This window comes from Xiphophorus hellerii, chromosome 10, assembly GCF_003331165.1.
Source record: "Xiphophorus hellerii strain 12219 chromosome 10, Xiphophorus_hellerii-4.1, whole genome shotgun sequence".
NCBI classification, from domain to species: Eukaryota; Metazoa; Chordata; class Actinopteri; order Cyprinodontiformes; family Poeciliidae; genus Xiphophorus; species Xiphophorus hellerii.
The window spans coordinates 12,783,266-12,810,189 of NC_045681.1; the positions used below are offsets into that span (position 1 = coordinate 12,783,266).

Here is a 26,924-nt window from a genome sequence, read left to right on the forward strand (position 1 = left end):
TATTCTGACAGTTAATTTTCTTTATTTGCTTCTCCTGCCAAGAAATAAGTGCCAGGGGAAAAATGGGAACAGAGCATTCCTGTTTTAAATGACTGGAAAGGTTTAGAAACTCAAGATGAAGCTTTTAGCATTCTCCCACATCTGTTGTTTTCTTGTATGTTTCACAAAAAAATCTGTTTGTCAAGTTGTCAGAACAAAAAAGCATTGAATCAAATACTAACAAAAATTAACCCTAACCTTACCCACCACCACTGCCCCCTAACCCACTTCTGCACCAGTTCCCCTCAACCCCCTTGACTCTCCTACTGTTCCCACCCCAATTAAATATTTCTTGGAAAATAGTTGGTGGATTAAATTATTTGACCATGTCTTTTTTGCTGCTGAAGAACAGAGCAGCTCTTACTGTTTCTGTTCACCATCAAAGGTGAGACTCAGTCCATCACTACCTCACCTCTCCCTTCTCCAACATTTATTTAAACAGGCAATGCGAAAATTCAGAAATTGTGATCATAGAAATTTTGAAATTATACAGAAAACGATATATGAAAGAATCCACTGAGCAAGTCAATGTTTTTTTTAATTTGATTGATAGCATTAAACTTGTCATGAGACAGTAAAATCAATCTTTACTGTGCCGATAAAATGGTAAAACAATAACTTCCAAATAATTCACATATTTTTTATATAATTTTGTCACAGTTTTGAACTTCATCAAATGACTTTAATTTAGAGAACCAACACAATGTGTAACTTAAAAAAACGTTGTAAAAATGTAAAACTTCTGTGGTATTATGCTAAAAGTTGTGAAAAATGCTGATAAGTACAGTTTTTATATAGAACAAAGACACCAACTACGGATATTTAATCATGTTTTCTACATTAAAGTCCCAATAGTGTGGTGCCCTTTAAGGTACTGCCCCAACTTGGCTACCCTCAACAGTATCCAGTGCTTTATGTCTCCCTGCTCCAACATAACAAAATGAATGATTGAATTGAAAAATGAATGGTTGATGAACGGTCATCAACCATTCATTTGATTTAAGTAAACCAAGCCAGCATCTAATACATGTGGGCCAATGGCTCTTCCGAATGGGCCTCTTAATTTAGATTAAAGAACAAGCATGTGGTCAGATATAAAAGGTAAACCGTACTTATATTTATGTTAGAATGGCCTAGTCAAAGTGCAAACCAAAATTCAATGGAAAATATGTGGCCTAAAGATTGATGATTTGTTGAAGCTCTGCATCCAATCAGACTGAAAAGCAGCTGTTTTTTTTCTTTCAGATAATCAATGACTGAATTACTGTTTTAAACATTTCACTTTCAATTAATGATCCAGTTACACGCAGAATCATCATGGAGCAAGTCATAAGTATCGGGTTTACTACACTACACCATTTGCATGTTAAATCCACCAGCTGTGATTATGGCAACACAAACAGGAAACTAGTTCTTTAAACATTTTCTTTGTTCCACCTTGTCTGTGATGTGGAAAGCCTCAAAATGTCCTGCACATGTTCGAGTTGTCCGGTGGGGTGTGCTTTTGCGCTTAACCGCATGGTGGCATCATGCGCTGCGATGCCAATTCGTTGGATCCAACTGTTACCTCATGAAGAACCCAGGACTCGTCCTCCTCAGTCTCCGACACACACAGACGAACCGGCAGCCGGGCACAGACCACAATACTGTGACTATGCGGAAGTGCCCCCCGCCTCCCTCTTCCACCTCCAGCAGCAGCAGCCGCCCTCGTCCTTCACTCCTAGAGCTGCGGAACTTCTCGTCAGCGTTGTTGTCAAACTGAACTGGCGACCTTGACAGCGAGCCTTGAAGAGGAACTTTGTAGGAGTGTGACCCTTGCTTCCTCTCCGCAGCTTCTCAGAGAAGACGAAAAGCTGGGCTGGAGAACCACTGGAAGTAAAAGTCTGCTCTTTGCTCTGGAGTTACTGTGAGCCGGCGAAGTTTGGCGTGCAAAGGAAAAGGGAAGGAAGAAGCTGGAAGATGTAAAGAGGGGGGAAGTGTGCGATCCATCAGTCATTACAGGTGCAGAGAGAGAGAGAGAGATTCAAACTTGGACCCTCAGAGAATGCTCAGTAGGAAACGTTATCCTGAGTATCACACCTAGTCTGTGGAAGTGGAGCGAACTCGAACTGTCCAAAGGAAGAAAAATAAGAAAAAAAACACAGACTGTCTGACCGAATTTGAACAGCAGCTTGTCTCCGCGTTCTGTGCGCTCTGCTTGGTGCGCTCCGACGGACAGCGAGACAGAGAGGGACCCACAGAGCTGCAGCAGGAGATCCGCGCCGGGGTTTCCAGCACCGGGGGATCAGACTTCAGTCCGCCTGGCACTTGTTGGCCACTCCGGCCGGCTTGGAACAATGTTGGCGGAGCGCTGGAGCGGATCGATGTGGCGCGCCACATGGATTTTATTTCTTCCTTTTCTCATCCACTCCACGCCAGCTCAAGGTAAGAAGCGGCGCCGATCAGGCCCCGCGTGGTGTAGCCCCACTGCTCTGCTGGATGTCTATGTGGAAGCTTTTCCGTTGTGGAGACGCAGTTGCTCCGACGTTGTCATTGTTCTTTTTTTTGTTGTACTCACGCTTTAATTCCCTTGCCACATACATACACTCCTCTTAAAATAAAAATCAGACTTTTTTCCAGTGTCATTCATAACCTGGACTTCAAATATATCCAAACTTATTTAAGGTCAAATCATACCTTCTGAAAGGTTTATACCCACTTTTCCAAGAATCATCAACTTTTCTTAGTTTTAAATAGATTTAATAATACGTCTTGTTAAAAGATCAAGCGGATTAATGAGTGCTAAGTAATTAATCACTCCAATTCGCTGGATTCCAAACTTTACGCAGTTTACAAACAGGCTCTGTCAGCTGATGAACAGCGATCGGGGCTTAAACGCTGGAGATAAGAAAAAAAAATCAGAGAAAGATTGAGCTGCTAAGTGTAAATTGTAAATGATTTTTTTATGTTCTCGATATTAACAATGCTTGTTCGTATAATGACAGAGTTAGATCAAAATCCCCCCTAAAATCCTTGTAATATTCCAGTGGAGAGACTGGGAACACAGGGCGAGACGGAGTCTGCTGCCAACATTTTCTCTAAAGCAGCTGTCACATCCCTGCAAGGTGTTAGTTTCTAGGGTATATTTATTTATTTATTTTTATTTTTAATTTTTATCCACTGGCAAATTGCTTTTTTGCATATGACAAGAAAAACTTGTTTTTGTTGATATATGGTTGTAAGGTTAGAAGTTTAACATAGAGAATATCTTAAACACAATCATTTGCTCTGTTGTGGTTACTCCATAGAGCCATCCACTTTCTTTACCTGGATATCATGGCATGGTCTGTAGGTGGTGTCTATGTCAGGGTCATTGGGCAAGAGGAGAGGTACACCCTGGACAGATTGCTGCTCCACCACAGGACAACACAGAGACACACCCATACATTATGACAATTTAGAGAAGCCAACTTGACCTAACAGTAATGTTTTTTTATTGCTTAAGGATGCCAGAGTACCCAGAGAAAACCTACATATGGTGAAATTCAAAACCAGGACATTCTTTCTGCAAGACAAAAGTTCTATCAATTGTCCCAGCAATTTATTTGAGTTTATTTGATAGGGACAGACACACATCGACATAGACAAACTGAACAACAGCAACAGCAGTCCCATGTTTGCGTCATAGTGCAATAGCAACAGCTAGTTCGCAGCACTTGTCCCTAGATGGGCTTTTTAAAACGTGCATCTAAAATGTACTAAAATGTTTTTTATTTCTAAAAAATCAATTGCCAATTTCTAATAGAGTAATGTACATCCTAAATCAGGGATGGATGAGTATCTGAGTGCCAGAAACGTTCCTCGGATATCGTGATCCATATGGACATGATGGCATCACGCGGTCGCTGAAAATTGGTCAGCCACACATCTGTGTCAGAAATCTTCTGTTCCACCACGTCCCAAAACTACTGTATTTGATTACAATCTGCTGACTACGGAGTACACTGTAATATACAGAAAATAATCTTTAGGTTTATGACATGGTGCATTATGTTGCTGGAAGTATAGCTATCAGTAGATTGGTCCACTGGTCACAAAGGAGTCAACATATGGCCAGCAATAATAGTCAGGTAAATTGAGGTGCTTAAACTATGCTTAGTGATTGGTGAATGGTCCAGAGTGTTCCAAGAAAACATTCATCATTTAACCACCGTCACCATTCAAAACTGAATACTGACTTAAAGGCGAGATTTATCCATGCTTTCATGACTTTTATGTTGAATTCTGAACCTACAATCTAAATGTTGCAGTTAATATTGAGACCCACCGGACCAGGAAAAGTTTTACCAGTCTGTTGTAGTTTGGATTGTGACCTAAGTTTCCTGTTTATAGGTGGCATGAGTGGTACATGGTGTGGTTCAACATGTTGCTCATTTAAATATGGTATTCTGCATACCCTGGATGTAATAAGTAGTTATTTGAGCTACTGTTGCATTCCTGTCATCGTAAACAGGTCTGCCCATCAAAGATTTCCAGTGACATAGGTGCAATTCAATGGATTTTTTTTTTTCATTTTCTAATCTTTCTCTGTAAATCTCAGAGATGCTGTGGATAAAAATCCCATTAGATCAGTAATTTCTCAAACACTCAGACCAGTTTGTCTTAGACCAATCCATGTTCAGACTGTTATTGAACCTTTCTTCTCCATTCTGATGCTCGATTTGGCAAGACATACTCACCACATACCACTTACATTAAGTAAACCACAATACGTCTGCACAGCCTTGCTTTCACTTAATTAATAGGTCTGTACTCTGTACATAAAACCCACTTTCAATGTTTGCAATATCACAATTGCAGAGGACTGCTTGAATGGCAACGTTTTGATGGGGGGAAATATTGTATGTGCCATGCATACAACTCCAACCAATGTTTTGTCACCTTAAAGATCTTTCTCTACTTTTTATGCCTCACCCTGATCTATGACCAATAAGGTAAAACTGAGGAAGATTGGTCAGGTCATGATGATTGAAAAGAAGAGTGTGATGTGTGAGATGTTACCTCTTTTATATTGTCATTTCACATCTGTGTCGCATTGTCATTTTTTTCAGATGATGTGATCCTTAATTTTTTAAAATTTTTGGCTGACAATGACATGTCACCATTGAGACTAAAATTAAGTTGGTTTTTTTGGTTTTCTGTGCTTCTAAGTCTCCTCTTTGTTAGTTGGAATTCAAGTGTTGCTTCCACTGCAAGGAGAGAGTATTACCTTTCAAGATAGAGTTTGAGCTCTGGCTGTGGTTCACTCAATAATACAATGTAGAAAAAGATGAGAAAAAAATGACACAGAAGATATCCATCATTCATGAGGCCATATCCCGGTGCCTGACATTTACAGGAGATTGATAACTAGTGTGTCCCAGGGATTAAGAGTCCTGACATTATTGTTTTTTTCTCACTCTGTAACTATATCTCTACTTGCTGCCTGGCTCCTGGATGGATATCTTCTGCCCTCTTTCCCTATGAATGCTTGTTTAACCAAGCAACCTGAGTAAGAACATGTTATGCACAGCTTCAGCCTGGGTAGAAGGCTTTTACTGTATGCTCTTTTTTTTTTTTTTTTGGTGGCTGGGCAGGGGCGTGGAAAGACACATGTGACTGATCGCGTCAGGGATGAAGTGCTGCCAATCACTCTCACTTTCCTTCTGCTTGGACCATCGAGCCGTGGCCCTCAGATCCCATTACATAGTCGCTCCTGGGTCAGAAAATGTAGGATTTAATTGGACTCTCTTCAGACCGTTCAGAGTGTGGCTCGTTGAAAGTGACCCCGGTGTGGGCTGCTCTCTTTCCGCTATGATTAAAGAACATGATGAGGCGAGTAGCATGCCTCTGGATGGACGTGTCGGCTGCTGCCCGGCACATTTTAATGACTAGTCCACTGAAACAGCTTTTTTACAACGGGAGAATAGCCTTTATCAGACCAAAGGGCTATGAAGACTTCCTTTAGGGCTTGTTGAGCAGAGAGAGATGAACTTCTGTGCCTTAACATTGGATGTTGGATCTTGTCACTCATCATAATTGTGCACAGCAGGGAAGAGGAAAAAAAGTCTTTGCTCTGATAAATATGTTTCAGAACCTGTCTCGTGGCTGGGAAATGTACAGTTGAAACTGTCAGCAGTTTTGATGTTCAAATCAACATTTGTAAAGTACTTTGTGCTTCAAACAAAGTCTCTTTAATACCTAAACTTTCTGTCTGCTTTTTGACACAAGTGCAACCTCTAGCTTTCCTTAAATTGTGCATCGTCTAAATTTACTCCAGATGTGTTGTTTAAAGTGATAACTATAGATCTGTTTAATGTCTGTTCATTTGATGAGTTGAAGCCAAGACAATGCTGGGCTTCCCAGCTGGTTTTGTTTTTACAAACAAACCTATTTTAGATCTTAGAGCAGCAGCAGAAGAGGTCCATATTGAACTGTCAAGTTGGGAAAACACAGTCATATTAAAAATAAAGTGCACCCGCTCTCAGTTCTAGTACATAACAGAAAGACAATGCAGTGGTCTTTAGCAGGTTACGCAGCGATTTAGTTCTACAAGTGTACAAAAACATAAAACTCCAAACGATATTGATTTATAACACACAATTAAAGGCTAAAAATGCCTGAAACAAAAATCATATTATTATATGCTTAAAAAAGCACCTTTACCAGCTACAATAATCAGTATCAGATGCATTGTAGAGTAATTTTGACCAGTTCTTTACAAAATACCGCTGATATATGTAATAGCACCACTGCTCCTAATGTATATAATTGCGTCACTCATGGCTGAAAGGCAAAAAAAACAAATATGGCTTAAATAATTTTATTATGTTGGTCATATTTCCTAACGAGAAACTGGAATTAGCCAGAAATAGGTATAAGTACCTCAGATCCCTTCTGCGTATGCAGCAACAAATAGTTTTCGAAGATTATTGCTGGTAGTTGTCTTTTTGACATTGTGGCCAGTGCAGAAAAAACAAAAACTTTGGCTTTTAATAGAGGTGGTTATCAGCATTTATCATCAGTCCACAAATTGATGGAAGCCGCAAGGTGTACTTAGTTTTTCACATAGCGTTTATGTTTTGGCCTCTTCATTTTTCCAGTGAATCATCACAGTGAGGATTCTGTTGTGTGCTTTTTGTACACATGAACATATAGCATAACGTGATTGTTCTTTGACATCTATGTCACTCAAAGCCCGCCGATCTAGATGGACATGTTGTAGCTCAACCTTAACTTTTATTTGAACTTTATTTCTGTCAGATTTGTGACACTCAGAATAAGTCCCTTTCATCTTAGGAGGTTGGCCAAATGTTCAAATAAATGGTCTGTTTTTAGCTTTTGTATTAAAAAAACAAGCTAATTAAAAAAGAACTAGAAGTCAAGAATGACATCTCAAATTTGAATCTCTTTGGAGATTGGTTTGAAAATGCTTTTCTGGAATGAAATGCATGCAGTCTGGTTGAAGCGCTTGACTAGAGGAATGCAAAATTGAATGCATTTTTATCACAAAAAACGTAAGGCACACAATCAACGATATTTGTGACTATTTCCTGTGGGGCACTTTCAGAGAAACAGATTTCCAAGAGAAGCAATCTTTGTGACATTTTGTCCTTTCACAATGTGATTCATCAAAACAGAGTATAGCCAATTAATAAAGAGAACCACTCAAAGAACTTTAGCTTATTCTAATGTCTGATCATGCTTTTAGAAAAAAACAATAAATTTGAATCTCTACAGATTAAGTTAACACATTTATAAAAGTTCTTTATTCCGCAGTCATATTGGTTTCGATTGTATACTTCAGCTATATTTGATTTTCAGGATGAACTTAAAGCAGCAAAGGAGCACATTTATATGCTGGTTGCAGAAATATCGAGTCCCATTGTGGAGGAGGTACTGGTGTCACTTCCTCACTGTATGGTGGCTCAGTGCTACATTGTTCTGGAAATCTTAGTTGTATCATAAAGCTGGAGTCATAGCGTGACCTGAAATGTACTTTTATTAATATTAATTTATTTTTTGTATCAGGACAATTGTTCAGTATTATCAAATGTCATACATACAGGTAATAATTGTAGGTCAAGCCAATTTTCAATTTATGTCACTAAATGGGTAAGATAAAACTAAAAACACACCAATTAACTGGAGAAAAAAAACACATTTTTCTTGATTTGCTGTGATCAGTCATCGGCTATTCAGATGCTGATAAATAAGTTTTTATCTTCTTCCTATTCAAGAATGTAATCCAAACTAAAAACTCATACCAGTTTCCCAGTATAAACACAACAACCTACAGATCTGTACTCTGCCACACTTGAGTTTTTGAGTTTAATTTTAAAAAAAGAGGTTAGAAATGGATTCTTGCTGCATAAATGGGGATAATATTGTAATTCCTTCATCGTGTTGTATTTGAAACTATTCAATGTATTGAAAAACTTGCCGCAAATTTTTTTTTGCATGTGTCACAGCACTTAGAAAAACATACTGATTTATGGGATTGGCAGGTTATACCTGATAGAGAGCCAGAAGTTGATATTGCATTAAAATATCACAAATTTTTATCTACAGTAGCTACTCATCAAGAAATCATGGTGGCTAGATGGCGGTCTCAGACAATCTAGGCAGGAGAACATTTCCTCAAGCACTACTACTCTGACACACTTCCTACTGTTGGCGAACACTTTTCACTGTCATTTAAAGCATAAACTCTTGCTTTGCTCATCTTTAGCACTTCTAGCTATATAACCGGGTGATCCTTGGAAAGACCACCGAGTTACTCATCTCACCCACTCTAAATTGCAACATTCAGTACATAAAGACAATAAATAAATTATAAATCATTGTGATATCATGGTTTCAACAACTGATATTGAGTATTGATTGATTAGCTGTATACAGAAGTTGTTAAAGCTAGTCTCTTAATTCACTTAGGTTACATCTGAACTACTTTGTTTGCTTTCTGTGGAATGCTAAGCACAAATTATTGATTTGTAATATGAGTGGAAATGGGCAAAGTAAAAATAAGAGAAGCCTCTAAAAATGATTCCATTGATGTTAGACGATGAATGATTTGTGAAGACAGAGGGGTGAGTGGATGTCTCTAGACTACAAATCTCCTGATTTGTCACTCATTCTAATTGACAGACTTGGGATCTCATTTCCTTGTAGCAGCTGTCTGCTACCGGAATGATTTTTAGAAATAAGAGAGAGGGAGAGTGTGGGGGGTGGTTTGGGTGTCCTAGATCCTTGCAGCCAGCGCTTTGGCAAAAGGTCACATCGTATAATTTTTAGTATTCAGGGCTGGCAGGAAAACTCATGGTCAAAGTCCAGGGATAGATTTCTCAGAGGGTTGTCCACAGTTTCACTGTTCTGCATTCAATGGGAGAAATCTTTCCACCCAAGGCCTGTATAATAGCAAATCCAAAGAAATGTCTTTATTATTTTTTGTCACTGGAAAGCAATTCAGCAGCTCTTTGAAGTGGTACTGATTTTATATTGACCTCAGTTCCCAATATGATTGAGTGAAGGTAGCTATAGGTACTTCCAGTTGAGACCTTGTCGCTGTTCATACCTTTTAATGCATGCTCTGAGCTCAATTTTAATTGGAGTCCATGTTTTGAAATTGCATCCAAAACCAGAAAGGCTCAATAATATTATCTGTCAATTTTCTGCTTAACTGGCCCTGACCACTGACTGGCTGCTTGAGGAAAAAACAAACTGATTTATTATTTAATTTTATTTCCAATTAGTGAGGGTTCAAAACACAAGTGCCACAAGGTCGTGCTGACAACAACACTCGGTGGTGTAAAAGCTTTCATTGAGTTAAGAAGACTTAAAGTTAACTATTCTGTGTATCAGTAAGGATGTTAAAAAAACTCAATTGAACCATGCAGATGTAATGTTATCTGTGAAGAAACTATTTGCGCTACAAATCATTCAGGCTGCAAGAGGATGTGTGAAACTCAAAGAGGATAACAGGAAGGCTGAGCAGACAGAGCAAAGCTGTCTTATTCATATCTGTTTTGTGGTTTTAGCTTCTTTCGGTTATGGATCACGCTGCATTTGAAAATGTTGAAGGATTCAAGGATGTTTCATTGTCATACCACCTTTGCTTATTGTGGTACAAAATTCAGACCAAGATTAAGAAATTTAATATGCAAATAAATAAAACTAAATGAATAATATTTTTTGATATAGAGATGTATATATATATTTAAAAAGTGTGTGTGCGGGGGTGTGTGTATGTAAATAATTTATGAGATTAAGCTGAATTAGGTGGAGCTTGAGTTCAGCAGTCTGATGGCTGAAGAGAAGAAACTGTTTCTCAGCCTGATGCTCTTGCTCTGGATGCTCCTCAGCCTCCTGCCTGTTCAACATATGTTCAACATATGTCAATTTTGAAAATATTGTAGGTGTAGATCTACAAAGATTGCTGTAATGCTAGTCAACAGTATAAGATGCTATAGGCATCTTGGTAGCTGTAATCATTATTTCTTTCTTTACATGAGTAAAGCTTTGTTTTTTTTCACATAGTCAACTTGAACCATATATTTCCTCCCTACAAAATTAAAGTTGCAGTATGTAACGTATTAAAAAAAGTACCTATTTTACACAGTTTTTGGTTAAAACTGTCACCATGTCGTTATAGTATGTTAAGACACAGATAATCTGTAGAAAGACTGATCGACCACCAAAAAACGATCACAAATTTCTGATCAATTCATCTGTTTTCATAACACTTGACAGAAATGCAAAGACACTTATGGAATGTGTTTTTGACTAATAAGAACTAAAAATGCCTTCAAACTGGAAGCACTTCCTGCTAAGACATAAAATGAACTAGAAGGTCTTTGTAGAGTGGGTCGTGTTGCTTTTTGTTATTGTGGCAGCATATGTAGGCTCTTACCAGTGAATCAATGACCTGGGACTTGTGAAGTGGCTTGGCTTTGTTGTTTAGAATTTGAAGCAGGGTTGGATATGTTCAAGTTGGAGCTGACAGATTTTGTAGGATGTTGAAAAGAGTAGTTGTTTATCCTCTGTGAAGGCATTCTAAAAATGAACAGCCTATTTCTTGGCACACCAGTGTTGGCAAAATTGTGTCAAGAAATACACCTCCTAATATTTACTTTGAAAATAAAAGAACAACTCTGTCTGCGTCTGGTTAGTGGTTGGAATTATGAGGTGCCCAGTGAGCCTCTTAAAACTAGCTCTATTCAGAAGGATGTAAACTTGTGATAAGGCTATTCTCAGCTGAAGTCCGGTGATCTGTTCAGTTTCGGTTCACTTCAGCAGGATGTGTCCAGTTCGTGTTATCGGTGCCAACTGACACAGAGGAATTGATGTGACACGTACAATGTGCCCTGTGTATGGATAAAATGTTGTGTACTTTTGCCGTTAAATTGAAGATTAATTACAAGAAATCCAACAGAAAAAAGGTGAACACTTATGTGAAAGATTGATTTTAACTACAGATGTGCCAGAGTAAGAAGTGCCACTTACAAAAGTGTGATTATGTGACAGAGTGAAGGAAGAGCAGGAAGTGGAAGGTGTCACCAAATTGACAGATTCTCATCGACATCCTCATCTTAATTTAAAAATATACATGCTTTTGATCTGATACATTCCCTATGTTTGTTCTCTAATCACTTGACTGGTGTCTATTCCCTGCTTAGTTTGGCACTGGCCAGAGGCAAAGCCCCAGGATAAAAGAATCTGAAGACCACATAAGTAAACTTCCAACTACTGATTGCTGTGAACACTGTTCAAATCCTCTTTCACATTTTCTGATATGAAAGAAACGGTTCATAATCAACCTGCTTTTTTAGTACTACATGTATGCCCCACTGCTATTCATGTGGCTGCGAAAAGGGTCCTTTAAATATGTGCCTCATTGTGTATGTGCATAAACCTGGTTCTCATCAATTATTTGAATGCGTGTGGCAAAAGGGTGTTAAGCTCATCTTGCCTCTGTTTTCCTTTTTTTCCCCCGTTTTTTCCTGTGTGAAGATGTTACGTCAGCTGTGTAAATGTCTAAGATGAGAACAGATGCAAGAATAGAAGTGTGTGAATTTGTGTAAAGCGTCTCTGTCTTAAACCTAATTAACGTTTAATCTATGCCCAAACACACCGCCAAATAGGAGCTTAGGTAATTTGTTATGCCATTTTACATTATCTAATTCAGATGAGAGTCCACTTTGTGTTTAAGGTGAAATATAATAACGTCTCATCTAGCTGCTTGTTGAGTTTGTTCTCTAAATATAGCTATCTGTAAATGTAAACAGTAAATCACATATACATAGACCAGGGTATTATGAGATTTTGATATCCTTGGAAGAAACAGTTCTGAACCTTCCCAGAAAAGACCGACCTTCCAAAGTTGGAAGGTCGACTTTGGAAGTCGACAGCTCATCCAGGAGGTAGAGTATACCTCCTGGATGAGGTCACAAAGATCCCAGAACAGTGAGCAAAAATGGCCAAAGACAGAAGAATACCTAAAGCAGTCCGAAAGAACCATCTCATATTTGCCACACAACACCTGGATGGACTCACATGGCAGGAGTGAAACTTATTAGAAATAACCTCTCCAATGAAATTACAACATAACATCTCCTTTACTTTAGACAACACACAGCTGAGTAACATTTCACAAAAGCAGACAGAAGAGATGCACTGTTACTCTACAATTCAGTAATTTTTTGAAAATGACTTTTTAAATACCTGCGTAGCCTTGGAATGGGAGACTAGTCATGTCTCCTAACTGGAACAAGTAAACCTAGAGCTAAACTTGCAGAAGAAGGCAGGATGGCGTCAGTGCTCCAATTCAGATTACAGTATTCTAATTTTATTGTGATAATTTGGTCCATTTTGGCTGTTAGTATTACCAACTGAATTATTTAGTGACAGCATCATTTTCCCAAGGTTAAGTTCATTTTGTGTATTTTAGTTTTGAGCATGGTGACAAAATAAATCTTGTCACCACATCTGACATCCTTTTAAATAAATGCCTCTGTGGGTGGACTAATTGTATTGTATTGCATGTTTCACTGGGACCTGAAGCAGCATGTCTACATAACCCCCACCAACCACCAATCAATGCCAAGCTGATCTCGATCTCAGCAGCTGCTCCATCACCCTGCCTAAAACAGTCTGCCAGTGGGATTTCTGTTTAGTGCATTGACAAGCTGATTATAGGTATGACTTAGGACCCAAATCAACTAGAATGAAAATAACATTCCATGACCTCATGTTCATGATATGAACTGCAAAAATGTGTGAAAAAACAAGACTTACCTCGTGTAAAGTAGCTGCTCTTTGGGGTACAAAGGTTTTTTTAATTTGTAACTTTCAAATAAAAGTATGCCATTGTGTCTCACATACTTTACTGCATCAAATTAAGATGAGGTCACTTTAACTTAGTCATAAAATACAATTGGTGCCACAAGAAGCTATTGGCTCCTCAAAGGTTACAGCAAGGTAACAATGGTGAGATATAATCATTACCATTCAATCTGTATCTGCTCGATGACTGCATTTGCTTCCAAACTTTTTGCTTTGCCAGCCAGTATGTTTTTTTTTTCTTTTTTCATTCAGCCCATGGTACATTTTGTACACTTTGATTTTAACATTTTCAACCAGTCCAGCTCACAGAAGTGCTGCGTTCATAACTTCAAAACGGCAGTCTGATCTAAAAGGAACAGATTTAGACTGCTCCATTTTATCATTAATTTTTCTCCCCTAAAAGTTCTGCAGCCCGGGGAGTTTGACCAGAGTAAGAACTTAAGTACTTAGGCAAACTTGGCCATGAACAGTCTCTTTAAACTCCACTCATTTTTATGCTCGGCTGCCTGGAACATGACACAAAGAGGTCTGGTTAGTGTTTGCCAGAGCTGCCCTGTTTGTCTTTGCATGGATATTAATGTGGTCTCTGAGGCTGAGAAAAGAGGTCAGTATGGCTTCCTGGGAATTGTCACTGTACTCTGAAATCGACCAGGGTCAGAGTTAGTGAATGACCTGCTGGACTGAAAACAATCTGGGCTACATGTCTGTCCATAAAAACAAAATCAACAATAACAATAAAAATACACATAACATCCCCTTGGTTCTCTTTGGACATTTGTAGTTTAAGCAGATTTCGCTGTTCTGCCATACATCCTAATTAGGACCCTGACCCAAATAGATCGGATTGCTGATTCTTTTCCTTTTCCCTGTCATGTGCTTAAACAGCCAGTTTGATCATTTGTGGGGTTATTGCTTAATTTTCTTGGACAAGCTGGATCACCTGCTCTGCGATTACGATGCCATTTGTAGCTTGCATCTGTGTACATCCATTACATTTTTGGGGGGGTAAGAAAAGCATCTTTTTCTGTTTGAAGAATCCTCTTCTAAAGACGATGCTTCACTCTTTGTATACATTTATTTACAGCTCTCAGTTTTGATAGGAGAATCCCACATTTTTACTGTTAGGCTTTCATCAGTAGAAAGACAATGGCATTTGCGTGTTGCTTTATGCTAACTAGGTCAGATATTGTTTTTGTTTTTTTTATGAAAGGTGAGCTAAGTATTTCTAATGGAACATTTCACTTTTACTATCAAATTACTGTGGTTAATATATATACTGCTGAGGTAAGCCAAACCAATGTCCTTCATGCTACCAGTTCTTAATGTAATATATATGGAGCCTTTCTGAATCCTTTTTACAGAACATCAGTAGCACTGAGTCAACTAAGGACATAACCATGATAATTGGTTGCATTTGGCAGGTAATATATTGAAGTCAGCTTGTCTATTGCAGTGTTTAATTGTCAGCATATTCATTAGGCATTAGACATTCTAACGGTGCATTATTTTTAAATATTATTTTTAAAGAATTTTTTTTTTTTTTTAAAGCGTGGATCGCATTTGTATCCAACTCTCCCCCTCTACACTTTGTCAAACTGACTTTGCACATATGCAGACTAAAATTCATTTTTTGGAAAATATAGATAAAACTCAGACAGAATTGATAACAACTGTTAAAGCACAAGGAATTGCATGTCTTGCCATAATTTTTTTATAAATTTTTTTTTTAAAGATTTGTTTTGGCACTGGTGCTTTTAATTGAACCTTTATTGGACATTATAGCCCTTGGACATGGTTCACCTACTCCCCAAACTGAACCACCCAGCTCCCAAATTCTCAATTGAGTTTAGATCTTGAAGTTTGACTGGGCCATTCTAACTTATTATGCTTTGATCAAAACCATTTCTATGTTGCTTTACCTGTATGTTTATCAATGTTGCCCTGCTTCAATGTTTTTTTGTTTTTTTTCAGGATTGCTCTGCGTTTTGCTCCCTTCATCCTTCCTTTCAATGTGAGCAGTTTCTTTTCACCTGCTGATTAGGGATGTGCGATATGGCATGCATTTTATATCACAATATCCATTGTGAGGGGTGACAGTTACTTTTGTAAGACATAGTGCATAAGGAGTTTAAGAAAACAGCTTTCACTGTTTCATATCTGACGCTGATCTTTAGTACAATATGACATTTCTAATTCAATCTAAAGTTTTGAATTACAAAGTTCTTCAACTGTACAATAATGAGGACAGTTTAAAATATTTTTTCCCCCAAAATCATAGAAGACCTAAGCAAATATATGAAGAAAATAAGTTGCAAATTGTTCAAATGCAAAAACAATATTTATTGTTCTCAGTATTAACCTTTCTGCTCAGTATTGACCTGTCCTTAAACTAAGACAGAACCTTTAAATTGATATTACCTGTATATTCACCCAGTATGTCTTCAAGAATAAGAAGTCTATTTATTTTAATAACAGATATAATAATTTTGTAGGTTGTAGCCAAATGTGTGTCTGGATGACCTAAAAAGGAATGAAAGATCGCTTAAAGGTCTCACCCTAGTATCAAGTATTGTGTTTTATTTCAGAAAGAGTCCCTAAGAACTGAATTTATATATTTAAAGTCAGGGAAAAATTCTGAGTTACTGCAATTTTCTTCCACGATAGACAGCTGACTGACAACAAACACGAAGGGCGATAAAGTTTGCTACAACTATAAGCAAAATTTATAGCTGTATAAATTTTGCTTATCAGTGTTTTTAGGTGAATTTCAACCCGAGGAACAAATTGTCCACTGGTATCCAGTGGTCATGTGCCAGTTTGTAACATCGTTACTCCAAATCTACTGTGCAGTTGTGCTTCAGTGTCTCCACACCTACCTCTGCATTACTCAGAATGCAAGTGCATACTTCAACCCTTTCGGTGGAATATTAAGCATACTAAAGCACGCAAATGGGAAGCATCACTCAAGGGTTGTTTACCATCATGATCCCTCATTTGGCGAGATGGAAATGAGAGTAAGCCTTAGATTGCCAGGCATTTTGTGCTGAGAATGACTGGTGGCTTTTAGAACCACCTCTGAACTCTGTAATTGTCCCTTTTGGGAGGTTTTTAGTGTGATAGAGTGCTGTATAATTGTAGCTGTGTAGAGAAATGCTGGTCAGTTTAAGCCAACAGAGCAGTAAGCAGTCTCAACACTCACACCTTTGACATATTACAACACAGTGGGCTTTGCTTGAGCTTTAAGTTGCTCTGGAGTGACATGAGCAGAACATGTCAACTCAAATTGCAAAGGAACATGAATTTCTACATTTCTAGAACCATTAGTTTTGTGACTGAAGAGAAATTTATGTTAAACTGGTAGTATTTTCTGCATAGTTTGGCAATAGATTGCCATGGATCCATCTTGGAGAACCTGGATGACAACCAGATCAGTTTTAATGGCTTATAAGGAGATGGTAGAGAGCCTGATCGATTCTGACGATCTGTAACAGACATCTCATCAAAGGCCCATTCCCTTTCTCACCATCCCATTACACTTCTATCCAACACTTGGTTCTGCTGCCTATTTACCCATCCCATCTAGGAATAATGGGGCCTTCACCCCCAGTAGGATTAATCAGCCATAACCATATGCTACCGTGTGCAATTATGCTGCAATTTTGACCAAAGGAAACAGCTGTTGCCATTTGAAAGGATGGAATACGATTGTAATTGCTTTAACTTTGATTTGTGTGATGCTTTGGTTTGATGAGAGAAGACTTTTTTTTTGCTCTGCATAACAATAACACAGACTGAAGAGAACTATTAGACTGTGAGACTTTTCCTGCTTCCAGCATACAGATGCATTTGGTGGATAACCTATTACTCAGACATTATGGAAGAAATTACTATGTTTATTCATTTGGGTTTGAAATTGTTTTCTATTTTCAGACGCGATGTCTCAGACCTAGTCGTTTGCTGAGATCTGAATATGTTCATGCCTTCTAGCGCTTTCACATTTTGATTCAGGAGGTTTCCTAATCCCCCACATAAGACAGCTGCATCTAAAGTAATCTCAGCTGAATTTCTTTTCAAAGCGCCAACCATATTTTTTTATCTGCTAACCTTCTTGTTTACTCACTTTAATGCCAACAGTTAATGAGAAAAATGAACCAGCTGTCCAAAGTTTAAGGTGTTAGACAGTGTGAGGGGGAGATTTGCCATTTGATGGAAGGATATCCATGGGGAAGGTTTGCATTCGTAGAACAAGCATGTCAAATGTCCCATTCCTCACTGCAAGGAACCAGTCAGACTTGGAAATGTCACACAGCAATTATTGAGATAGATATAGTGACATGTACAATTTTCATAGCCTTTCACCTTTTCTTGTCAACTTAGAACCAAAAACTTCAACATATATTTAATTGAGATTCTATGTGACAAACGATCCATTTCATACTTGTGAAGATGAAGCTTTCAAAAGTAATTATAAATAAAGATCTGGAAGGTTTGTTGTGCATTTTTGGTATATGTGCATTTCTCATATAAAGAAAAAACAGCACTTGTGAAATTTATAAATATTTTTTACATTAGTGGAATATTGACAAAGTTTTGTGTACATTTGTAATGGAAATGCAGCTTATAATATTGCTTTGGCTCATTGGCATCTTAAATTGTATAGTCCAACACCACCCTGTTCTGCTGGCTGCAGCATTTGCAGCAACAAATTTAGTCTGACCACATGCTATACTGTACGTTAACCAGTATATGCATTTTGCATACCCACTTAACAGAGAGAGGCTTGTCTAATTTATAGAAATGTTTACCATAACTGGTGATGAATACATCATCTTAAAAGCCTGAAAACTTTGAAATAGTTTTAGAAATAATAATACTGTATGACTTATTTTCCCAAATTCAATTCTGTAATACTCAAATGACAATTGGTGACAATAGAATTATTTAAAGAATAAAAGTTTAACTTCAGTGGAACATCAGGTTACGTTGACTTATGTTTTGTGTTATATAAAATTCATATTTTATTTTCAGTTTAATAGGACTCTGACCCTGCTTTGAAAATGGTTCCGAGAAAATATTGTTTCTTCCTTCCACGTTTCCTCCGTCTTTGAAGCCAAATCTCAAGAGATTTAAGGCATCATTCCTTCACCAGAAGAAAGGTGTCTTACATTTCTAAGAGGAATGTTCTTAACTGATATTTGTGGATTGATCACGAACATGTATGATAGTGCTTCTGAAGAGCTCCTTCTGACTCCTGTCAAGCTTCATGTAAACACTAACCTCTGTGAGATGATCTTGTCAGATGATGTGCTTCACAAATGTCAGAGAAAAGACTGATGGAGTTATGCAGGAGAAACAAAGGAAAGGCAATATTAGCATTACCAATTAATTGCAGGCTAATCAAAGGATTTTGTCTGACACTTCCATCTCTCATTTCCTTCCTCGGCAGAATTTTCACAACCTTTCTTACACCTATAACATTCAAACAGATCCCCACATGTAGATTAGTTGCATTAACATCTTGATTATCATTTGCATGGATGCACTTCACACATGACCAAATCACTTAACACTCTTAGCAGTTGATTTAATGGGAATAACCCGGAGATAATGGAAGGTGACGCCGTGAGATGGCGGTCCGGATGGTGGGCTATGACCCGTAGCATCACTTGTGCTTGACTTCAACTCAAGGACACTTATGCTTTAGGTAGCACACCCAGACACAAATATGTGCACACTCGCACGTGAATCACTCCCACAAAGCCGAGCAGAACAGCCAAGAAGTGCTCCATCCATCTTGATTTGTCAATAGCTACAATTTTAATTACACCTGAGAGCTGTCAGCCTGCCAAGCTGGGCGGAGAGTATTGATTCACTGCGACTAATAGATTAATTGCTGTGTTCAAGAGCCACAGTTTTTCCCTCTGACTCTATTTTTTTGCCATTCTCTTCATTTTCTCTCCTGGTTTATCGCGTTTGCAGGAGCACCGTGTGAAGTAAAGCAAGGTGCTTATAAAGAGGGCCCAACATATTTTTACACTCGTCAGAGTGGCATATTAAGGAGGAGGGCCCTAGTTGTTAGTGTTTAACAATAGACGACACGTGAATGTAGGGCAGGCATTGCAGTACATCACTGCAGCTATTGCGTGACAGTTAAAGTAGGCAAAAGATTTGGAGGCGCAGCTGCCAGGACCATTTAGAGAGAGAGAAAAAAGAAATATATCTGGCATTTTTCACAGTGTTCAGCTGTTGTCATTTTCAGAAGACACTTCTTGTTGGTGATCAAAGTAGGGTGGACCATGAGTGTGGCTAATGCCACTATCATCTGTAAATTTACCTTCCCTTCCAGTCTTAAAGACTCTCATAAATTGACAGGATTCTAGAGCGGCTGTGTATCACAGTCAAGCAGACTGCCAAACTCCCCCAGCTGGCATCTACTCAAATGGGCATTCTAACCATTAAATGCAATCATATTCTGTTGTTCTCACTGACCGTAAAGGAGGAAAATCCAGTTTTTAAATGATTTAAAACTTGCCGATTTTGAAGCTTGTGAAAAGATGTTCTCTCCAATGACTTCAAATAATCTTGTGGTGTTCATGTGGTCATTTGCGAATTCCAGTACAGGGTTTTTAAATATTTATGCTCAGTGTGGGGGCTATATTTAAACAAAAGAAAGAAAGAGTGGTCTGTTGTTTGTGTTTTTTGTCTTGTGGGGGAGACAGTTAGGGGCTTTACAGCGGAATGACAAATGGAAAAACTGAGACAGAGTGGAAACACCAGATGCCAACTGTGCCTCATCCATAGCAAAGGTCCTTTGGTACCTGAGAAAGACGACAAGCAAAGACAAAACGGTGTTCACACTTTTATGGCTAAATCACTGGGCTCTGACTGAATATTCAATTTCTGGAAAGTCTGAGCGTTATTACTTATATTTGTTTGAAGTAAACCTAATTGGCTGACTCCCACCAGTTTTTGCGCTGGTTTGCAGGTTGCCTCCCTGCCTGCAATCTCAGCATGGGTTGCTGAAACAGAATCTCAGAGAAGTGTGTTCAAGTGTGCTTAGACTTCTGTAGAAAGTTTTGCTTCTTAAAGTTAGATTCTCCATGCATGAATACAAAATTTGTTCCAAAAGATATAACCATTTGATTTTTTTTTTTTTTTTTTGCTTTGTGTTTTGAACCATTTATGCTATTTATGTTAACTCCATTGACACAAAAAATCAGTTTATGATGCAAATAAGAACCCTCGGTAAAAATGAGACCTTCGCACCCACAGCAATCTTTTTAGTGATTCACATGTAGAGGTAAGGTCTCGACCCATATAGAACACAATAGAGTTACGTAGAACTTTAGTGGTACTATTATTGTTAAAAAAAATTTCTTTGTTTACCAACAAGCAAAACAAAGGAACTAAAATACACAAAGAATAAAAAAAAAAAAAAACAGAAAATGTGTAAAAATGTAGCAAATACATAGTCATACACAACTTTGAGTAAATACGATACAATATCACCAAAATAATTATAAATAACAATAAAATAATAATCAGTAACAAAATGACAAAATTAGAAAAAAAAGTGTATGGATACTTTTGAATGGCAATAATATCCCATAAATGACAAGGTCCTCAGGCTAGATATTTCTGAGAAGTAACAGAAATTGTTATTTAGCTAGAAATGCTTTGTGAGAAGTGATTTCTGGCTCAGTCTTCCCTTTAGAAACTTGCAGATCACATTAACAACCATGCAGAAGGTTGTCTGGTTCTTACCCTCACACACATGCACATTCATATTCATGAGACAAACATAAAAAAATGAACTCTATGCTGTGACTCATATTCTTGTAAGTGCAATGTTAAGGGAACAAAAGAGAACCATGCACAGCAGTGCAGACTTGAGGCCCTCCTGACACTGCACACATACATGACCTCCCTATCTCCCTATGGAACTGAGCAAGCATCACTGATGAATACAGAAAACAGATGAATAAAGATTTAGGGGTCTCGGCAGACCATGTAAAAAGTTACACACTTAAAATTTGAAACACATGAAAACCTATTACTTTCAGCTGGTTGCAGAAGTCAAAATGTGTTTTAACAGCTGCTGCTGCTATACCTTTAAAAAAATATATTTATATATTTATATATTTTTTTCCTTTATTTTTTAACTGTGACAATTTGCTTTTTTGTCATTTTTCTTTTTGCCATTTTACTCACAGATAGAAGAACAAATGAATCTAGTTGTAGAGCTTTTTACAAATTCAATAACATTCTATATTGAGTACAACTTTTTAAATATTTACCTAATGTCTTCATAAAATTGCAGTACAAAGTAAAATGCTTTCCTTCTGTGAAAAAAGGTCATTCTCCTAATTGGTTTTAGTACACTGAGGAATTCAAATGTTACACAGGAGTAATGTGTGGCTAATGACAGCTGATAAAAACTGCAACAATCTTGTGCACCTGACATTTAGTGATTTTTTTCATTCACTGCAGCTAAAATTTCCACCAAATAAAAAGTAAATATTACAGATAATAAATATTAAAGATAACAATATATTTAATATTATAAATTGCATATAAACTAGAGGATGCATTCTGATAAGATTAAAAGTACCTTTCATAACCTTTAGGCAGAACCCACACTTTTGCATAGAACATGTTTCTTTCATTGATCTAAATGTCATATTTTCATTAGCTTTATGAAAATAATCATATTTAAGGAATGGCTTTTGTGTAATTTATATGATGTGTTTCACTTAGTGGATTGAGTTACTGAAAGAAATCAGCTCTTGAATAATATTCTAATTTATTGAATTGGTCCTTTAAATTTTTTTTTGAGATTTAAAGACCCTCGCAAAAGCTATCATGCCCCTTGTCTTTTTTCACAATTTTTATGTTACAACATAAACCTTTAATGTTCTATTGTACGATTTGAAAAGGTAATTGTGACGTGAAAGTAAAATGATTCATAGTTAACAAACCTTTTTACAAGCAAGTGTGAAAATTGTTTTAGAGTGTACCTTCACCAGTTATGCACATGTAGAGACTGAAAATGTCGTTTGTATATATCCTAGTTTGCGTTAATTGAAAGATACAAATACTTTCTCAAAGCACTGTTCATGGCAGAATTATCATGACCAATCTCAACACCTTGGGAAGGTTTCTGCCTTTTTATGTTTAACTGGAAATCATAAATCAATCGACATGTGGTTCATTCTTAAACATCAACAAAATATCTGTTGCAACTTTTTCTGTTTTACTAATGAAACTCTTAAATGTTCCCTCCATGATGGTTTCACATAAGTACTTCCAAATAGTATGACATTCTGTTAACTGATGCGCTTGACAGTCTGGTTGTCTCTTTATGCTTACACCCGCAAAATATAAAACACTTGCTATCACCACTCAAAGAAGACATGTTTTGACAGTTTTATCACAGCTGCAAAGAAATTACCCCAGTGTCTGGAATAATTGCTTCTGTAGTTGACACCGGATTGCTAGGTTTTATTGTGTTAAAACAGCTTCTACAGTTTTATAGAATAACAACAGATTCAGAGCTGGAAGTTATTCTATTTTACAGGTTTAGTAGTGGAAAGTAAACCTGTTCCTTTTGTTTGCCTTTTTTTGTCCAAGCCACACAACAAGATAATGGGGGATGCAATCTCTATTTAGCTCTAATGGCTAATTTATTGAAAAAATACTGCATTTCATTTATAATAGACTATTGATACACTGATCAGGTTTTTACAGGGCTTTAGTTTACAGTTTCGCTTGAGGTTTGATTTAAAAAAAACAAAAAACAATGATCTGCAAACATTTACAAATCTGGGATGTTAAATAACTGATAATGGTAAATAGCTCAAAAAATATATAAATAATCAACATTTATGCAATTGATTTAGCTTCCCTGGTTTCTGCCAAAGTCCCTCTGGGTTCCAAGTTCTGCTAACTTGGAACCCGTTCCAACCCCTTGGAACGTAATCTGCTTAAGTGGCTGGTGAATGGAGGGTTGATGTATCTCCATAGAAGTTAGGCAGCATCTTGTAACATCACATGTTTTTCCCCCCTTCGTTTGGGTTAATATTTAATACCTTCATAATATTAATCACAAATAAAATTTTGTTTCCTTCATTAAGAAGGAAGGAGGCATGGGTTAGTTGCTTGTATTATATTATACCAATATTTGTTTTCAAATGATTTAAAAAGTAATAAAAGTGCTTAATGGCAAGCAATTATGATAATCAATTAAGTTAAACTATAAAAAGTAATGGGCAGGATCAGTTTGGATCAGTGTTTTAAAAGTAGCTGTTTTGATAACGACAGAAATTATCTAAAATTTCAACGTGATAATGACGAAGAAAGGCTGCAAATTTTTGTGCCATCGGTCCTTCTGACTAACACCAACAGCATTTACTTACATATCACCTAAAAGGTGAACACATCTGGTCTCCAGTTGAATATTGTTTCATCCCTAACCTAAATTGTTAACCTCACTCATGTGTTCATATTTTAGAGTCTCAAGTTGAAAACGTAAAAGTTATTTTGAGCCATATTTTTTTTCTTGTGAATTGCATGACTTATTTGCTCTTTGACATTCTTGCTGACAAACTTTAGTGGTACAGGCAAAGTTAGATCCTGTTTGTAAACATAAACTGAAAATTATTAGCTGAAGGTCTCGAAGGGGAGGTGTGCGGATTCAGGTGCAGAGTTTTACCGCCTTCCTTCTTCCTTTACAGCTGACTGGGGTTGAAAAACATTTCATGATTTGAGTGTTTCATATCAGTCAATTTTGATTCATTATTTATTAGTCATGGTTTCCCCCAGAAAACTTGCTAAGCCCAGTGGTCTTGGTGTCATCAATGTGTCAACTATAAATTTGGCTTAATCCATCTTTACTGTCATTGTTACTAGTGTATTTTAAAAAAACCTATATATATATATATATATATATATATATATATATATATATATATATATATATATATATATATTCTTTTGTTTAAAATAAACGAAAGACGCTTAGCCTGGTGGGGTGGCAAGTAAAGCCTGGTGACCCACCAGGCTTATAATACACTGGAGGAAACCCTTAGTTTTCAGATCTAGCCGATCTATCCGATCTATCTCTATCAGATCTATCACTATCTAACAGATCTATCATTATATATCACACCTATCACTATCAGATCTATCACTATCTGTGCCCGTGATCCTTCAGTCACATGTTCTTATAAGACCACAACACACCCTCAGCTAACAGGAAAATCTAGTCCATTAATATAATGTTTCAGCCACAAATGAGCCTTTTTTTTATCTTGTTCTGACAGAACTCCAATGGGATCCTTCCATGCTCTCTTAGACTGACACTTTTCCTCTGTTATCAGTGAGACAAGAGGCTGTAGAATGTGATTGACAGCCATGATCAGAAACTACCCCACACAGTAAGTTATGGGAGGAGGCGCTGAGCAGGAGGTGCTTGACTAATGCTGTCAGTGTTCAGCTGGACTGATAGAGCAGACAGACATGCTGTGTTTGTCTTTGGCTGCTATGAAAGAGAATCTGTCGGACCTCAACAGTGTCAACCAGCCCGGGTGTTCACTCAGGACTGCAAGGATAGCTCTAAGTGAGGACGGCTCTCAGTTGTCCATTACCTCCTTTGTGGTGGACAGTCACGAAAAAAAAAAAAAGGTTTTCTTTTCTTTTGGCCTTAAGATCCTTGTTTTTAATGGAAACTGGTAATATTTGCACTTCTTCCAACTCTCTTTTTTTACTTGTTCATCAAGTGGCTATGCATTGAGCTTTTCAAAAAGAAAAGAGAATGAAGGAAGATAAAATAGCTCACACATCTTACTCTACAACATCATCCAACTGTATCTATGAATTTAAAGTATGCTTCTTCTGCCATGCCTTTTTTCAGTTATTTCACCTCCATTCTTTTGTTTACCATTGCTAAAATGTAACTTTGTGTCCACATCTCACTCATGTTTGTTCATGTTTGGATGGCCTATAGGTACTTCAAGCATGTACTTTCCCTGTCATTTGGCTAAATGCTCTGGTGCATCAACAACAAATACCTGGAGTACAAAAAGGCCAAATAACATTGTATTTTAGGCTCGGGGAAAAAATAATAATAAAAAAAAAATCCATTATTTTCTGACACAGTGTACATTTCTAACACAGTGTTCTTGACAACTGAATTTCTAACAAAAAGTCAACAAGAACAAAAGTATGGAGTGAAAACTTACTTTCTTCAAAGATGATCTAGACAGATGAGTGAACTCTGTAGAAACTAAACAGATATAGAAGTAGTTGTAGTAGAAGCAGAAGTGACTTACCTAACTCACCTAAAGGAGTCTCTGTTGGAAACACAGGTTGCCCAAGGCTCCATGTAACAATTGGAAACCTGGCTTCAAGGGAAACGACAACCCTTAGCTGACAGACAAGGACACAACACAGTTATGATGAATAGCTACAACGGTGAGTCAACAGTCAGACCATCAAGGTCACTGTGGTTTTTCTTTGTGTACGTAACATTTGTGAGCAAGAAAAAAAAAATGTCTGTAGATTCCTTTATTAAAAGAAAAAGCCTCCTACCACTGTTTCCAAACATGCTTAATGATAATTAACTGCAACAATATCTGTCTGTTTCTGAGCCAAACAAAGGAGAGAACATTTGGCTGAAGATGCGTGTGTCTTCTTAGGACCAAGCAACAGATTTTGTAAGAAAACAAACTAACAGAGGTTATGTGACCTGGCAGTTTGTGTCAGGAGTAGTTTGACAGCTGCATAACAAAACCCTCACAAGTGAAACATGGGCTGAATATGTGAAGAAAAGAGACACACAATCTCTGCATGTCCCTCAACCCAAAGTGTCCTGGTGACATATTCGTTGGAAGAAACGGGAATGCTGAAATTTATGGGATTCAGAGTACCTCTGCGCATCAGAACCAAAATCTTGGTCATTGGATAAATTATGTAAATGATACACCGTTTGACTTTATGAATTGAAATGGGAACTGGGGACTTGGCAATCCCTACTTTTTCTCTGGATGGAAATTGTATTATATGCATCAATGTCCAAGTCCGGAATTCCAAAAGTAACACCATTCCACCATTCCTTTTATTTGCTGATGTTCTTGGCTACCATGTGCTTTCTTTTTGTCTTTCATACCTTTTTTATATAGGTCTCAATTTTGGACATGGAAATTACATATAGTGATGAAAAAGCCCGAGCATGTCTGAAAAGGAATAAGTTGTAAAAATGATGGTACATGACCTTTAAAGGTTCCCACCAAATTGCATTTCTTCACATTTTTATGCCCCTGATTTCAAACACCTTCCTGCCAGAGATCTAACTCTGACATGGCTGCATGTGAAATAGTGTGTTGATTGACTTGTCCAAAAGAAGTATGACCTTTGGAATGCATGATGGTTATTTTCAAAGATCATGTCATGACTCGGGCTGTCTTTATTACAACTTCCAGTATCAAGTTGTATCTAGCAGAGACCTTTCAGACCTACGCACCTCAGAG

At 37.4% G+C, this 26,924-nt stretch overlaps 1 protein-coding gene across 6 annotated transcripts in view; it reads left to right on the top strand.

The window, feature by feature from the left end:
• The first annotated feature begins 526 nt into the window (after positions 1 to 526).
• Positions 527 to 26,924, top strand: part of sdk2b (sidekick cell adhesion molecule 2b) — a 316,443-nt gene continuing 290,045 nt past the window's right edge. For 3 of the 6 annotated variants that reach the window (XM_032574400.1, XM_032574403.1, XM_032574405.1), the window contains exon 1: positions 530 to 2,463. In XM_032574400.1, the coding sequence (XP_032430291.1) occupies positions 2,376 to 2,463 (88 nt within the window). In that variant the 5' untranslated portion in view covers positions 530 to 2,375. Of the gene's footprint in view, positions 2,464 to 26,924 lie in introns of all 6 variants that reach the window. The other 3 variants (XM_032574401.1, XM_032574404.1, XM_032574402.1) reach the window with 2 other exon arrangements.